Source organism: Ixodes scapularis, unplaced genomic scaffold (assembly GCF_016920785.2).
Source record: "Ixodes scapularis isolate PalLabHiFi unplaced genomic scaffold, ASM1692078v2 PGA_scaffold6__148_contigs__length_123643588, whole genome shotgun sequence".
Taxonomy (NCBI): domain Eukaryota; kingdom Metazoa; phylum Arthropoda; class Arachnida; order Ixodida; family Ixodidae; genus Ixodes; species Ixodes scapularis.
Genome location: NW_024609881.1, coordinates 24,735,166 through 24,751,563, shown reverse-complemented (window position 1 = coordinate 24,751,563; position 16,398 = coordinate 24,735,166). Strand labels below are relative to the sequence as shown.

Below are 16,398 nucleotides of genomic sequence, written 5' to 3'. Positions count from 1 at the left end.
TGATATTTCTAGACTTTTCCCGGGCTTTTGATTGTGTACCGCATCAGCGGTTATTACAAAAACTTGAAACGTTGAATATAGACCCCTCTCTGATATTTTGGATTAGACAATTCCTTACGAACAGAACTCAATCCGTTGTAATTTCTGATCAGTTGTCATTATCCACTGATGTTAAGTCTGGCGTGCCCCAGGGCTCTGTCCTGGGACCCCTTCTCTTCCTTATATATATAAACGATCTCCCTGTTAGCATTTCTTCATCGATTCGACTCTTCGCAGACGATTGTGTATTGTATAAAAAGATAGTACATATAGACGACACCTCGACACTTCAAACCGATCTGAGCTCTATTGCTTCGTGGTGCGACAAGTGGCAAATGCGAATTAACATAGATAAAACCAAATATATGACCGTGACAACAAAGAAAACATCAATTAATTTCAGCTACTCTATCAACGGTGTCCCTCTGGAAAAGGTAAATAAATATAAGTATCTGGGTGTTTTTATTTCCGATAGTCTTAATTGGCATGACCATATTATCTACTTAGTTGGGAAAGCAAATCATTCTTTAGGATTCATCAGGCGGAAGTTGTATTTAGCTCCCCCTGAAACTCGTTTGCTAGCTTTTAAGTCCTTTGTCAGATCGCAGCTCGAATACGCCAGCATCATATGGTCTCCCCACCAGGACTACCTGATTGACCAAATTGAAAGAATTCAAAACAAAGCCGCGCGCTTCATATTTAGTGACTATTCACCTTACACGAGCGTTTCGGCACTGAAACAAAGGGCTAATTTACCTTTATTAAAAGTCAGGCGCAAAGTCTCCCGTCTTACCTTCATTCACAATATTTATTACTATAATGTTAGCCTTAAGGAACTCTTATTACCTCCCCCTCATCGCATCTTTCCCAGACATGATCACCCTCACAAAATTCGTTTATCAAATTGTCGCACTAACCAGTTTCGCAACTCGCCATTACAGCTTGCCATTGCAGAATGGAACTCTTTGCCCCACCACGTTGTAGATATCATAGATAAAAATGAATTCAAATCATCATGTGAACGTTTGTTTCACTTTTCCATGGAATGAATCGCGGGATGGTGTCCTTCTTGTTTTTTATGTGCAAAGATGGTCTTTTCTCTCTCTTTTTGTAGCCTGGTTGGCACGTTGTTTCCTGTTTGTGTAAGAGTGTATTCCTTTCGAGTCGGTGTATTGCATTGTTTCTTGTTTATTAAGCAAATATGTACGATATGTATCGTTTCAATATTTTTGTCGTAAACCTTGTACCCCCCCCCCCCCCCCTCATACAATGCCCGAAAGGGCGCTTTGAGGTAAATTAAATAAATAAATAAATAAATGCTGATTTAAAAAAGCGCAGATGACTAAAAAGAGAAAGGGACAGGACAGCGCTTACTTACAACTGTCATATCGTTTGCTCTGTGTCCTTTTCTTTTTATTCTTGGTTTCTTTTTGTTTTCTAGTAATAATAAAATAATTTTATTATTTATACTACTATAAAATAAATAAAATAAGCAATTTTATGTCACAAATACTCTGTCTAGATAAGGTTAAAATAATTTTTATTTAGATTTCTAAAAACTAAATGTGTTGTCTTAGTTTCTTAGTGGCAGCTGTAAGTTTATTTTAATCTTTCTCTTCTTTTTCACTTCCACCTTGTCTTTCACTACATGCTCTATTAAATTGACAGTTGTAAGTAAGCGCTCTGTCCTGTCCCCTTCTCCTCCTCTTAGTCATTTGCGCTTTTTAAATCACCGTCTAGATGTTCAACCAACTAGACCCCCAATTGATCTTGATCCAAATTTTCCACACCTTTCATCAATGCAGTCTTAAAGGGGAATTCCACAGTATTCAAAATGGGTACCCATTTAAAGCAAAACCTGTTCGCCAGTGCGAGGGACTCAACTAGCGACGTCCCAACTGGTAGCAGGAAGTTTTGCAGTGTACACACAAACTCGGCAATTATTTCCCCACTGAGGTAACTGCTAAAACGAGGTCTTAGCACTGTACAGGACGTCAAAATGAAAATCGTGGAAAAAGTTACTGAAGGACCATTCACACACTTCCGTTTGACTACGACCGACTGAGACGAGACCAGTTTTCAAGGCTCCTGTGACTGCTTACGACCGCCTACACAGCAGTGCAGAAAGTAGTGAGCCCTCACAAGAGGCTTAAAAACAGGTTCCTCCGGTCGTAGGCAGCCGCAAGCGTGTGGACCAGTCATTACTTCAGTACCATAATCTGCAGCAGCTGAAAGAAACAACAGTGTAAAAGGGGAAAACAAGGGTATTCATTTTTTTCTTATTTTTTAGGGGAAAACAAGGGTATTCATTTTTTTCTTTATTTTTTTGTTTATTTTATTGAAATTTAGTGTACAAATGTATTTCTCAGTGTTGATTTCCGATGTGTAATTAGTTTTCAATAGCAATACTACATTCTGAGTTATCAATAATTTTGTAATTTTAATTGGACCCACCTTATGGGTCGTTAGCGACTAATTAATACTTGGCACTTAATAATTAAAATTGTATGATATATAAAGCAACAAAAATAGCATTACTGCACAACACATGTCTTGGTGAATCCAATTCTCTAAAAAATTCTGATATATTCTGAATTATGCTAACGACCCATAAGGACCTAAATGAAATTATAAATGCATTGATGTTAGGACCTAGAAAAATTATCTTAAAACTAATTGCAGATTTCAAATCGCTACTGAGAGTTTCAACACAATAAATGAAAAAATAAAAAGTTAGAGACCCTCGTCTCCCTTTGAACACTGTTTTCGATGACGGGTCAAACTCGTTTTATGAGCAAAGGCTTGGGGGCACTGCTTGCACTTAAATGGCTTTTCACCAGTGTGCATTCGATTATGCTTTATCAGATAGGAATTTTGAGTAAAGGCTTTGGGGCACTGCTTGCACTTATATGGCTTTTCACCTGTGTGTCTTCGATTGTGGTAGATCAGATTGCTACTCTGAGCGAAGGCTTGGGGGCACCGCTTGCACTTGAATGGCTTTTCACCAGTGTGCATCCGATTATGATTTCTCAGAGAGGAATTGTGAGTAAAGGCTTGGGGGCACTGCTTGCACTTAAATGGCTTTTCACCAGTGTGCATTCGATTATGGCTTTGCAGATGGGAATTTGAAGTAAAAGCTTTGGGGCATTGCATGCACTTAAATGGCTTTTCACCAGTGTGCAAATGATTATGGTAGGTCAGAAGAGAATAATGAGCAAACTCTTCGGGGCAAAGCTTGCACTTAAATGGCTTTTCACCTGTGTGTGTTCGATTGTGGTAGATCAGACTTTTACTGTGAGCAAATGCTTTGGGGCACAGCTTGCACTTATAAGGTTTTCCACAAGTGTGTGTTTGAGTATGGCGGGTCAGAAGGAAATTTTGAGCAAGGGCTTTGGGGCATTGCATGCACTTAAATGGCTTTTCACCAGTGTGTGCTCGATTATGATAGGTCAGAAGGGAATTATTAGCAAACTGTCGGGGGCAAAGCTTGCACTTAAATGGCTTTTCAGTCTTGCACTTTTGAGTGTTACTGAGCACTTGTGACTTAGAGCCAGATGTGGGAGGATGCTGACACTTGGATTGTTCATCACCATGGGCAGCCAGGTGGCTCAAAATTACACGTTGATCTCTGGTGATATAGGTGCAGGAACAGCATCCGAACCAGATGTCCTCGGTGACTTTCAGTGGGCAGCTGGTCTCATGCAACGATGTGGTGCCATCACCTAGAAGAAAACACCACAAGGAAAGCCCAACCAAAACTTCCACTTAGCCTTAGCCATAAACCGATCTCACCAAGCGTTCGGCGCATGCGTGAACCCGCCATAACTTTAGTTTAGAGGTTGCATGTGGCAGTTCCCGAGGCAGCTCGTGCGACCTCGTGCTCTGCATGCCCAGAGCTCCTGCGAGGTTGTCGCTCGTGCAGAAAGACTAAAGTTCCCTTGACGCTTTGCGGAAGCGATGGCATAGCCTAACTGGCAAATGAGATCGGTCTATTTTGGGGGACCGATTCTCTCCCATGCAACTCTGCCTCCTGAATATCAAACCCCATAATCTTGACTATGGAAAGGTATATTTGGGAACAAACAGAGAAATATATACATGCAAGTTTGTCTCACTATTACAGACACAAGAGGGTCCCCTAATAAAAAAGGCTTAGTTGAGACCTAGGGTTACAAGGTTCACCGAGAGTCACTACTGTTGGCTGCTCATTGCGCTTCCTTCAAAAGATACAAAGCCTTGGCACTGTACAATGGTTCAATTTATATGGGCTTTGTAGTCAAACGCGTAACCTGCCCTTATCTCCGTATGTTGCAATGTTCTTTAGGTTTGTCGTCGAGTCGCCGTCGAGCGTAGCCCCGGGCTACGCTCGATGGCTACGGCCTGTTGCGTCCTTTATTTCACGGAGATCTCTCGAGTCAAAGCCGTGTAGTCAAACACACAATATGGCTCCTTCGTAACCACCGGGCATGCAGAACACCACAAAACACCGATAGAATTACAGAACACTAAACTTTGCCAAGATGTTGCCTCTTAACAGCATGCAGCGAATGCCCCAACTGGAAGGGATTTTCGACACCTGTCGAGGTGGCCAGAAGTGCCCGAAATACAACGTATAAGAACTTAACAATTAACTTGCCCGAAATTCCTAGTTTGCTGCTTTGTCTTCTCCAAGCCCAACCCCTATCATCATGCACACATTTTTCTGGGATTCAGACTTCCTGTATATGCTCCGTACAAGAGCCAGAGTTGAGAATTCAGCCATCTTGAAATTCTAAGTGATGCGGGAAAGCAACCAAGCAACCCTTCGCACGTTTAGGAAGTGTTCTCTGTCGATTGCGGCCGGTCACGCGACTGAATTTGATAAATAGCGGCACCGCGCACGTCACCGCGCTTGGAAGAAAGGGAAGGAGGGGAAGGAGGCAGAAGCAGGGGAACGTATACGCTGGCGATAAGACTTTCCTGAATGGCGCAGGATTCTTTGCTCTTTACGTGATCGACCTCGGCAAATAGCAGCGCGGCAACTCGTGGAAAACAGACGCGTAACTCTGGCTCTTGTAGGGAGCATATAAAGAAACTCTATTTGAACTCTACTGAGGACGCCTTCCTGGTGAACGATCTCAAAACTAACACGGACCCCTAGGAGTCTGGGGACAGCTGTACAAGAGCTGCTCTAGACTACGGTCGGCTGTAGTCAAGCCACCGCCACTGTTTATTAAAAAGGTGGAAACAAACTTACTGTGACTTGAAGACAGATTGAATTCCATACGAACTGTTGGATGGGGTCAGGCTCCAAAGGCACCCACCAAACGCCGTCTTACTGAAGCCAAGCCGTTTTCCACGAGGGCTCTGTAAGTGTAATCGTGTTGCATGTTTAGACAGCGGGAGGTTTCCATTGTCTATGAGAAATTCTGCCACTGCAGTAGGACCGCTAGTCTGGGGTCCATCGCGCAGCGGCGACACACGACCGCACACCAACCCCCTTTACTCTTGTAATCAAGTTCTGAAGCGGTGGATGAGGAATATTTCTCAACAAGCTGAAGGCAAGCTGCAAACACACAAAAAAGGCAGGTTTCGAGCGCTGCTAAACTCCACGGTACAAGCAAGTAGTTTATTATTGAATGAGATATACTTTGATAGTCGAGTGGCCAATATTATGAAACCTCATGGTTACAGCTATACTCGGCGTCAACTATTTCGTGCTACATTGTGCAGCTTAGCGTATAGCTTTCACAGTGCAGCAGTCATGCACTGCTGTGTGAACAGATGGCTTCCTCTCGAAAGAATTAAAGTGCTGCGGAAGCTATGCTAGCCTTGACAACGGATCGAGCACAAAATAGATGACTCCAGGCATTGTAATAGACTTATTGCTAATTAGCCTAGCATCAACGAGAATGCTGGAAATACGTAGGTCAACACGCCGCACGTGCTCGCCTTGCCTGTATAAACGTTTTGAAGAAAATGACCAAAATAAGGCGGCCACGAATGCGCAAACAAGATGGCACATTTGTTTTAGGTTTCTTTTTTTAAAACAACTACTGCTGCAGACCCCGGCAGTAGCTTGGAGTGGCTGGTGTGGATCGCCGAGTTCGACGATTTCCGTGATACAACCGGAACGGCGACCTTCCAGACGGATCATCAACATTTGCTGATGCTCTGGGGAAAGTTGGCACGGGATTGCTCACTACTCGTATCCAGCGTTTTAGCAAGCTACCTGGCAAGACCATCGCGACGGCTGATACTCTGCCAAAGGCTCCGGAGATGGAGGGAAAGCCAGCGGAGACAATGACCTGCACTGAGGTTCAGTCATGCACTGTTGGAGCAGTGATGAGTCTCCGAAGCAGCACTCCATTAGGTCGAATAAGCCCAAGAGAAAGACAAAGTTTGCCAGATCCTTTAGGTTTACTGCATAAACATATGGCCATCATAGTCAAGACTTCCTCTCGACGTGTCGCCCTTTTGGCAGTACAGAGAAAGCCTGTCCCATTGCGAAACTTTCTGCTCTATGGAACTCGCCTTATTCCTGGTTCCCTAAGGAAGGAGATATCAAACCTACTTCACGAGGGACTTCAGGGAATTGGACAGTGCAGGCAGCGCGCGAATGAAACTGTCTGGTGACCATAGGCGTGCGCAGGATTTTTCATTAGGGGGGGGGGGGGGGCGAGGTTTCCCCAGAGCGCCCCCGCCGCCCCCCCCCCCCCCCCTCCTCCCCCCCCCCCCCCCCCCCCCGCTTTCTGTCAACGCACTCCCACTGATGTCCTTACGCTCATATGGTAGTGCTGAGACGAGATATAGTTATGAAACGTTTATTTCAACAATATTGAATTGTAACATATACAAAATATTATTAAGCAGTAGGTTTCACTTTCTTGTGAAACGTCCGCAAAGAAAGGCAGTCCCTGCGCAACTGAGGCGTCAGTGACACAACGCGCATACAAATTTTTTTTTATTCTTTCTAAAACAGACAAAGAGACGACACATATGCCATCATTAACAGCACAGAATATTTAAAAATATTGCCTCAACGTGACTCTGCTTGTATGGAAAATATAGTATACATACAGTGCAAACGCATCGGTTCACCTACACATGGCGAAAGCTGTCATATGGCGTCTGCAACGTTCATGCAGAGGACGAGAAACGCCACCCAATACACAACGTAATAGCAAAGCTTAAAAGCACGAGAATATACCGCAGATTAAAAATACGCGAAACAGCAAGTTACAATATTTAGTAATTATTGAAGATAAACGCTATGACATGGCTTTTTTTTCTTCTGAGCATCCAAATGTACAGTTGATAATCTTACTTTCTGGCGCTTGATAGAAACATGTAATAGAAACAACAAGATAACACGCGCGCATTATGTCATGCTCAACAAACGTTATACAGACTAATGAATATGTTATGTGGTGGTAATAATATTTTATGACTAGATTACTGAAAATCTGTAGCACGTGGGAGATACAGCACTTTTCACCAATCGTGAAAAGTCTAAAGCAAAATTCTACGCGATTTTGTCGTGAACTGTTCGATGACTGACTGTGTCGCGGCGTGTTTTTATGGTTGTTTTTTTCGTTGCGCGCACTAGAGGGAGGGCACTTTGGCGTCGGTGTTTTATGCCGTCGAAAAAGAAACCATGGGCCTCCTGCGCTGCCCAGAGGGTGCTGCAAATAAGACTTGTTTAAAGCCCCTCGATATGTTTCCGTTTGTCTTGCAAGTAGCGTCAAATGCGCGAGCGCACGTGGCCCGTGCCTCGAGCGGCCTTTGGAAGCAAATGGCGACCCAGCACTGAAATGAGCGGCCCTTGGAAGCGAATGGCGGCGGAGCGCCCGCGCGTGGCACGTGTCTCGCGCGTTTCCACAACAATGGTTGGCGGTACTTGTAAAAAACGACTTTATCAAGGGGCTTTAGACTTGTTAGTACTTGTTTTGGGTAGTACAAATTTTAGCGTCTCAAACTGTCACGCATGCAGAAGCGTGCCTGCTCTGGTGCGGAGCGCGAGATTACGATGAAAATACAAAGACAGAACAAAAATTCGAACGCCGTCAAAGCTAAGACGCTGAGAGCGTGAGCCAAGAGATGCCGTTTCACGCGTTCCAAAGTAGACATCAAAACGAAAAAAAAAAAAAAATTAATGCGTCGCGACAAAGGTGTTTTGACGTCACCACCCACAGGTAAGAGACGCGTGCCCTAGCGGTGGTGTCATGAATTCGGCACTTTCGATTTTCTTGCAACGTTGAGTTTGGCCGATTTCTGGCGTTCAAAGTTGTTTTTTTCGCTCTTTAGCACCACATAGAATAGAAAAAGCTCGACCAACGTGCCATAAGTAGGGCTATGCTCAATCAGGTGAGCTTGTACTACCCAAAATAAGGGCGCTATAGTTTGTTCAAAGCTTCAGCGCAGGAGGCCTATACCGCCGGCGCCGTCGCGCCTCGAGTCGGGCCAACTTTGCGCCCCCCCCCCCCCCTAGATGATTAGAGGGGGCGGCCGCCCCCCCCCCCTGCCCCCCCCCCCCCCCCCCCCCCCCCCCTGTGCGCACGCCTATGCTGGTGACCAAACCTGTAGTCCGAGCTGAGAGTTGTCAGTAATTGCGTTGTGTGCACGAAGATATGTCAGCAAAACGGCGAGCCTCTCACGCCAACGGTGATGCCATCTCTGTCATGGTAAATGGTTGGGCTGGACTTGTTTCATATACGAGGCAAGAAGTATTTGCTCTGCGCTGGCTACCGGTCTCGCTTTCTTAAGATCTCCTATCTAACAACAAAATCTGAGGCTGTCATTGAATGTCTGAAGAGCCTATTCGCCTGCCATAGGATACCTGCAACGGTGAATGGACCACAGTTCTTCTGCCCGAAACTACAGTTTCGAGCACACTATCAGCAGCCCTCGTCATCCTCAGGAGAACGGAGAGGCCGAGTAGACGGTGCATGTTGTAATTGAGTTTATGAATCGCCACCAGGGTGCCCCTTTTCCTTTAATCGCCCTTGCGCGCGTGAATAAAGAAGTGTAGCAGCGTTCGTCGGGGCTGTCTCCAAGCTATCTCCAGAACTCAGGTCATATTTCGTTCTTAGAGATCAGCTTTCCGTGGTCGACGGACTCCTTTTCCAAGGGGAGAAGATCATCGTGCCGCCGAGTCTGCGCGACAAGGTTATCCAGATCGGCCATGAGACCCATCAAGGAATATCGAGGACGACGAGTTTTATAAAGGAACTTTATTGGTGGCCACATATCGCAGAAAACATCAAGAACGTAATCCAGCATTGCACTGTTTGTCACTCCACCGACAAGCCCGCTAAGGCTTCCCCGGCGCCCCTACAGCCGGTAGCATTTCCTTCCCGTTCGTGGACCAAGCTTGCCATCGACATCGTTGGGCCGTTTGAGCTAAAGCCCCTTGATAAAAGCGTTTTTGACAAGTACCGCCAATCATTGTTGTGGAAGCGCGCGAGACACGTGCCATGAGCGGGTGCTCCGCCGCCATTCGCTTCCAAGGCCCGCTCATTTCAGTGCTGCGCCGCCATTTGCTTCCAAGGGCCGCTCGAGACATGGGCCTCGTGCACTCGCGCATTTGACGCTACTTGCAAGACAAACGCAAACACATCGAGGGGCTTTAGTTTGAGCAAGCCCCATCAAAAGAACGTTACTTCATTACTTTGGTGGACTACCACAGCAAGTGGCCGGAAGTGGCTTCGTCCCACAACGTCACGACAGCGTCAGTCGTTGACTTTTTGAAATCGATTTTTTCTCGAGAGGGCCTGCCTCTCGAGATAACAACAGATAACGGTCCACAATTCACATCCCATGAGTTCAACCAGTTCCTACAGACAAATGGCATAAAACACGTAAAATCTTCCCTTTATCACCCTCAAGGTAATGGGCAAGTTGAAAGATTCAATAGAGTCCTAAAGTCCGTCATCCAGTTGGCAATGGTGCAACGCCGTCCGCTTCGAGAGGCCATCACTGAATACCTTGGAGTTTATCGAAGCACTCGGCATGCGGCCACAGGTGAAACCCCGGCGTTTCTGCTGCATGCAAGAAATCATCGGACTCGCCTACACATCCAAGGACGAGCAACTCCGGATCCACCTCTACCTCGGCACATTGTCCAGCGCGACCTGCCGGAAAGGGTACATGTGTACCAAGCAAAGATGAAAAAGTACTCGGACTCAAGGCGAGCAGTGAAAGTGCCATCTTTTAAAACAGGACAGTATGTAAAGGTCCATAAGCCAAGACACCATGGTAAATTTCAGCACAAGTATTCTGAACCACAGATGATTTCTGCGAAAATTGGTCCTTCTACATATACACTTGATGATGGTACAACATGGAATGCCGACAAATTTACTCGTACACCTCTCAAACCTACGTACTCACACAGATCACACAGATCATCCTGGGCGGCTGATGAAGCTTTGTTTCCTTGTGCACCTCTTCAGCCCATCCCTGCCGTTCCTCCCGTAAGCTTTTCACGAATTCCTCCACCTCCTGGTGTCTTCAGCACTGAACCACCCTCCGTGATTGGTCGTGAAGCGTCCGCCAGTGCTCCTCCTCCGCCTGGTCTACACTCTGTAGAATCAGAGCGAAGTTCCCCTAGACCAAGCCATCTGGACCAGCCCTCCCCCGCAAAGTCGTCACCGGAAGTGAGCGGAACTACCGAGTACAGCGAAGCATCAACCTCTGCCAGATCTGCTTCACCAACTCCGGATCATGACAATATCGAACAGGAGCAACCTTCTTTCATTCCTCTTGGTGGGCTGATGAATGACTATCCAGCTTCACGTCCCCCAGCCCGACCGCAGCGACCCAAGCAACGACCAGCTTGGCTCGACGACTATGTCTGCGATTATGTGTGTGCTGAATGAATTTTTGTGCCATGTGTGCTCATGATGAAACGTTGCGGGATAGGATGTGTTGTAAATAGTTTTGGTTCCCAGAATTATTTCGTTCTTCATGTTCTCTTTTTTTTATTTTACGGAAGGAAGAAAATGATATGTTGTAAATACCTTTCGTAGCCTGATAGGTTTCGTTTCTTTTTGCTCTCCTTTTGCTTTATTTTATGAAGGGAGAAATGTTGTAATTGAGTTTATGAATCGCCACCAGGGTGCCCCTTTTCCTTTAATCGCCCTTGTGCGCCTGAATAAAGAAGTGTAGCAGCGTTCGTCGGAGCTGGACGTGTCCTTTTTCCTTCGGCGTGTCCGCTCGGCCGCGGGCCGCCGCTGCCCTCCACGCCATCGTCGTCGTACCGTAAGCCTTCCTGCGCATATATCGTAATGCAGTATAGCCCCTCAAACACTACAGTGCAGACAATGAAGAGTCTGCTTGAGAGAGTGGAGGACCCGTACTTGGTCGGCCTACTCCGGTACCGGAATACCCCGGGTCCTAGAAGGCGGAGTGCAGCCGAACTCCTCGTGGGGCGACGTCTACGGACACGGGTTGTACACAGATCTTCTGACTCCTGGCCAAGTCAACAACGTCGCCACTAGACGCGACCATCAGGCCAAAGAGTGCCAACGGACACACTTCGACCGCCGCCACGCGACTTGACGGCTACCCAAACTGAGCCGCGGATCAACTGTGTGGGTGAAGGACCTCAAGTGCCCACGGAGGGCCACCGTCAAGCGGACACACCCAGGTCTTACTGGGTCAGAACCACAACAGGGAACGTCCGTCGCAACCGAAGAGCTCTCACCGAACCCCGCTCATTCTGGTCAACGCGACGGGTTCGTGTTGTCGCCAGCCAAAACGACCGCTCCTGACGGACCTGCCTTAAAGACCGACAACCAGTTCGCGCTTTCCACTTTTCCCTCGCTTCCTCCTCTCCCCCTTCTACGCTGTTCACCGTTGCCTGTTTCCTCCTCCGTCATGGTGATGAGGAGGACCTTCTGCCTTGCAGAATCTCGAGTCTGGTCGTCGGGCGTTAACCGGGGAGGAAGTCACGGAGCACCCACCAACACTGCCGCAGGCTTCGCAGTCACAGACATAAACACAGGACTGCAGGGGCCCCGTGGCAGTGTAGAGGGCTGGAAGAAAAGCGTTTGCCCCCCATCGGTTTTGTGGATAACTACAGACTAGCCGAAGCTCTAATTTATCCCCAGAGGGAGATGTGGCACAGGCCTCCTTTGAACTTCCCGCTTTGTACAAGCGGGAAGTTTTCTACAAGTTGGGCCCGTGGCTTGTGCGGGGCCACGGGGGAATAAACATTCTTTTTGGTTTGCCGTGACAGGAATATGTCGTATTTCTTTCGGGTGTTTGGGCGCCACTGAGCACCGATACGATTTGACAATTATGTTTGTGTCACTTTTTCACAGTACTCCCCCATTCCTTTAATTTTGTACCCAACAACTATGAAGTTTAAACAAGATATGGAGGTGGTCGAAGGTTGAGTGAGGACTTGAGAACGAAACTCCTGTGAGGTGGCTGCCAATGTTCGGCTGGCCCTGGAGGCCACTAGGATTTTTCTTTTCAGGTATCCTTCCCCTACATACTTGTAGTTCTATGTAACGTCGTATAAATATGTCACATTTAGTCCTTTAAATGTTTCCATCCTCGGCGACAACTTTCTGTGGGAGCTTAGCAACAACAAGAACATGTCTAGGTGCCTCAATGAAGAGTACTATATATGGGTCGTGCATGTTTGTGCTTTTAGTAAATATCATTGAAAACCAATCGTTGATGGTGATAACTTGCAAAAACACCCATTCGTTTTCTTCTCCGCGAAACGGGAGACGCGAAAAAAAACAAAGGAATAGTCTGACGCAAATTATATACCGTCAGTGTTCATCATAGACATGCGCTGAAGTTGGCAAGGCACAGAGCACGGGCTGGGCTTCAGACATTAGGTCTGTTCAATTCGCCTGAACTGAACTATAGTTCAACAGTGCAAGAACTGGCACATTCGATTCAACTGGAAGTTGCATGGCCGCTGCACTGGTGCGTTCAATTCATCCCAGTTCGGAAATTAAAAACAGCGCGGAAAGACGAGGACCAGACAAAGAAGTGACACGGACGTAGCGCTGACTTACAACTGAGTTTATTGAACGCAAACTCGCAATATTTATTTGCGGTGTCACGAACAAAAGAACATAAAAAATTCAGCCCATGTGATGTATCACCAATAAAAATAAAACAATGATAAAAAACATTGAAAAAAAACATTGAAAAAAAAAATCATTGAAAAAAATAATAATGAAATGCGCCATGACACAGCCGTACAGAGTATGTGCTAAAAATCGAGCAAGTCACGGAACTAGAAAATTCATCTCTTTGCCTGATAGGGCCACAGAAGGACTGCTTACACATGCTGCACCCAGCCTCGCTATCTCAACAGCCTCTAGAATTTCGCGAGTAAGCTGGTCCCTATGACGCTTAACAACCTCACACCGTTGGAAGTCGGGAAGGCAACCACAGTCGCGGCAATGAATGCCCAGGTGACCAGACACAGTTGTGGAGACACTGTAAGCGTGCTCTCTCAACCTGTCGTTGAGACAGCGGCCCGTCTGGCCAACGTAGCGCCTGCCACACGTCAGAGGGAGAGAATAAACAACCCCCTCCGAATATGGGACAAAGCGATCTCGATGCCTCGTACTGCAAGCCGTGGCCGCCCTCGAAGAAGGGTTAACAGCTCTGCACAACCTGGACAGCTTGTCCGGGGCAGAGAATAAAACGTCGACGTCACACCTGCCAGCAAAGCGTTTTAGGTTGTGGGACAGGCCGTGTACGTAGGGAATAACCACAAACTTTCTTCTTTCCCTTCCCTTTCTGTTGTTGGCCTCTTCTTCACTTCTCATAGGGCTGCTCTTGATATCTTTCAGCAAAGACTCGGCGACCGTTGTTAACACGTGAGAGGGAAACCCAGCATCTGCGAGGCGTTCAGTTTGCCTGTCAAAGCTATGTTTAATTTTATGATAACAAGACCTACGCAGCGCATGTGTATAGCAAGTCCTTGCAATCGCCCGCTTGACAGTTTTTGAGTGAGCGGACTCGAATGGCAACAATGGCTTCCCAGCAGTGACACGGACGTAGCGCAGCAGCGCTACGTCCGTGTCACTTCTTTGTCTGGTCCTCGTCTTTCCGCGCTGTTTTTAATTTCCGAAGTATGTACCAACTCGCCCAAGCCTCAACTTTATCATCCCAGTTCTGAACGAGTTCAGACGCACCAGCTCCGGAGTCAGTTCAGCGTCCGTGCAGAAGTAGACGACGAGAGCAGACGACACTCCTCGCCCGTCTCTGCTCGCGGTGCCATTTATTAGAGCTCATGCTCAAATATCTCCAATGTTTAACAAACGCTGAGACGTACGGAGGTTACATATTTCCTTTCATTTATGAAATAATGTACCCGTGGTGGACACGGAATCTAGACCATAACCTAGGCTCGGAATGTGCTCATTTGTGATATTCTGAGAGCGTTTTGCGCACCTGCTTGCACAGGTTTGGCTCCCTGTGGTAAGCGTACGTTGAAAGATTGACTCGCGTAAATTGTTTCTTTTTGATGCTACGCGGTGCTATGTTAAGAAAAGTACCTCACTCTTGATAGCCCCCGCCTTGAGTAGCTCTTGGATGCAGACTGACGACCCCGGTGCACATGTAGGGATGTAATACATTGACACTCGCATGCCCCATTTCTGAGCATAATACTGCATGTCTTGTCCGCTGGTATTTGTGGATGCCCACTAACGGGTCTGGGAAAAACGCAGAGAATTGGCAATGGCTTGCTAGTTCCATGCGGATCTTTCTTCGGAATCGGAATAAACGCTTCAACTTGACACCAAAATGACGGATCGATAACTGTTTTGGCCAAAATTCTCTCGTCAGGCCTTGGTCTTAGAAAAGACTGCTACTGACCGCGAGCTGCCGCCAGTAACTTCCGACACGAAATCATCCTGATGCCGAGTATCTATCGTCGAAATGTGAAACTCGAAAGACTTGTACTGAATCTACAATTGATAAATGAATGTGGACACTAACGCTTATGAAAACGATAGGCAGCGGACGGCCGTTAAAAATGCGGACAAAAACATTTCGTGCACAAAAAGTACACTGGAATAAAGAAACATTCACAGAAAAGATTTCGTTTCTATACATTAGAACTAAGGAAACGCGATTTGTCTCATCAAACCGCGAATAATTAGATGCAGCATATGACGTGGTGCGGAGAAACAAGAGCCAACAGATGCAGATCATGCAGACGACACCCTGCGCTTCTGCTCCGGAAGCCGATCACAGCGCCAGTCCTAACGCGGCGGCTGCACTGGTTCTACGCCGCCGCTGCACGACTCATGCACTCCTCTGAATTCGGACCAGAGTTAGTTCAGAACTTCTTGGTCGAACCGAACAGACCTATTGAGTCCGGCTACCATCGCCCGAACGTTTGCCAATGCTGCAGGAACGGCCACCGTACCGGGTGCCGCTGGCCCCAGTGACGCCACTGGATTACAAGGTAAAACAGCGCAAGAAAAATGACAGAAGAAACAAGAAAGGCACAGACACAGCGCGTTTTACCTTGCTAAGAAAGGTACTCGTGTGTTGAATATGGGGAAGTCGAGTAGTTTCAGAAAATAAAATCGATCTCACTTACAAAAGCTCGCTGTCGCGGCGAGAGTTGAAAAACAAACCGCCACACCCAGGGGGGTAAAGGTGGGTGAGGAGGAGTGGCAAATCCCGTGCGCCGACATCCTGGGTCCCGAGTGAACGATCGCGAAAGAGAGCGACAGAACACGAGAGAAAGAAAGCAACGTTGCCATGGTAAACGCGAAGAGTGAAAACTCTCAGCAATATAAACAGTGATAATTTAACGTTGTAAACTAAATTCTGAGCTATTCTAACGCTTATAAAAAGCAATAAAGTCATTACGCTGCATTAACTTCCCTTCTGTCGAAATCTCGGAAATCTGGTGGTTGCGCAGTTTCGTATTCCTCCACCGCGCCCAGCCGCGCCCCACCAGCGAAGCCGGGTAAATGGTTTAGTTTAGCGTTAACGCGAGGCCGTACATCTGCGCGCTATGCAAAAAGAAACCTTCGAAAGGAACGCGAGTATTTTTCCACCGGTAAGTTCGTGGATTGTTGAAGTTCACGAAACTGCTCTGATGAACGTTGGATGTAACCGTGTTTGGGACCCAGAGGGTCTGCCTGCATGGTCCGCCGCTTGCGGCAGCCAGAATGTATGGGAAAATGGCGGACCTTTTCCTCTAGATTTAGTATATGATCTCTATGGCCACACCTCCACTGCCTCCACCGTTGCCGCAACTGCAACATTTTGCCGCCAGGCGCGCCACTAAACCAGGTTCTTCGAACCGATGTAAAGGGAGAGCATGCCACAGCATCCATCCACCGGCGGTTTTCGCTCGCTCTCCGTGCCAGCAAAAGC

General features: G+C 47.1%; 1 protein-coding gene across 2 annotated transcripts; it reads right to left on the bottom strand.

Moving 5' to 3' along the window:
- Positions 1 to 2,335: 2,335 nt before the first annotated feature.
- LOC115309120 (zinc finger protein 525-like) lies at positions 2,336 to 15,650 on the bottom strand. Of its 2 annotated transcripts, none has more exons than XM_029967294.2 (3): positions 15,611 to 15,650; positions 5,276 to 5,385; positions 2,336 to 3,761 (listed from the first exon to the last, which is right to left on the bottom strand). In XM_029967294.2, exons 2-3 carry the CDS (start codon positions 5,301 to 5,303, stop codon positions 2,773 to 2,775), a joined length of 1,017 nt encoding a protein of 338 aa, XP_029823154.2. In that variant the 5' UTR covers positions 5,304 to 5,385; positions 15,611 to 15,650; the 3' UTR covers positions 2,336 to 2,772. The 2 variants fall into 2 exon arrangements, with proteins under 2 accessions (XP_029823154.2, XP_029823155.2); XM_029967295.2 differs by lacking the exon at positions 15,611 to 15,650 and adding an exon at positions 15,535 to 15,575.
- Between the last annotated feature and the right edge of the window lie 748 nt (positions 15,651 to 16,398).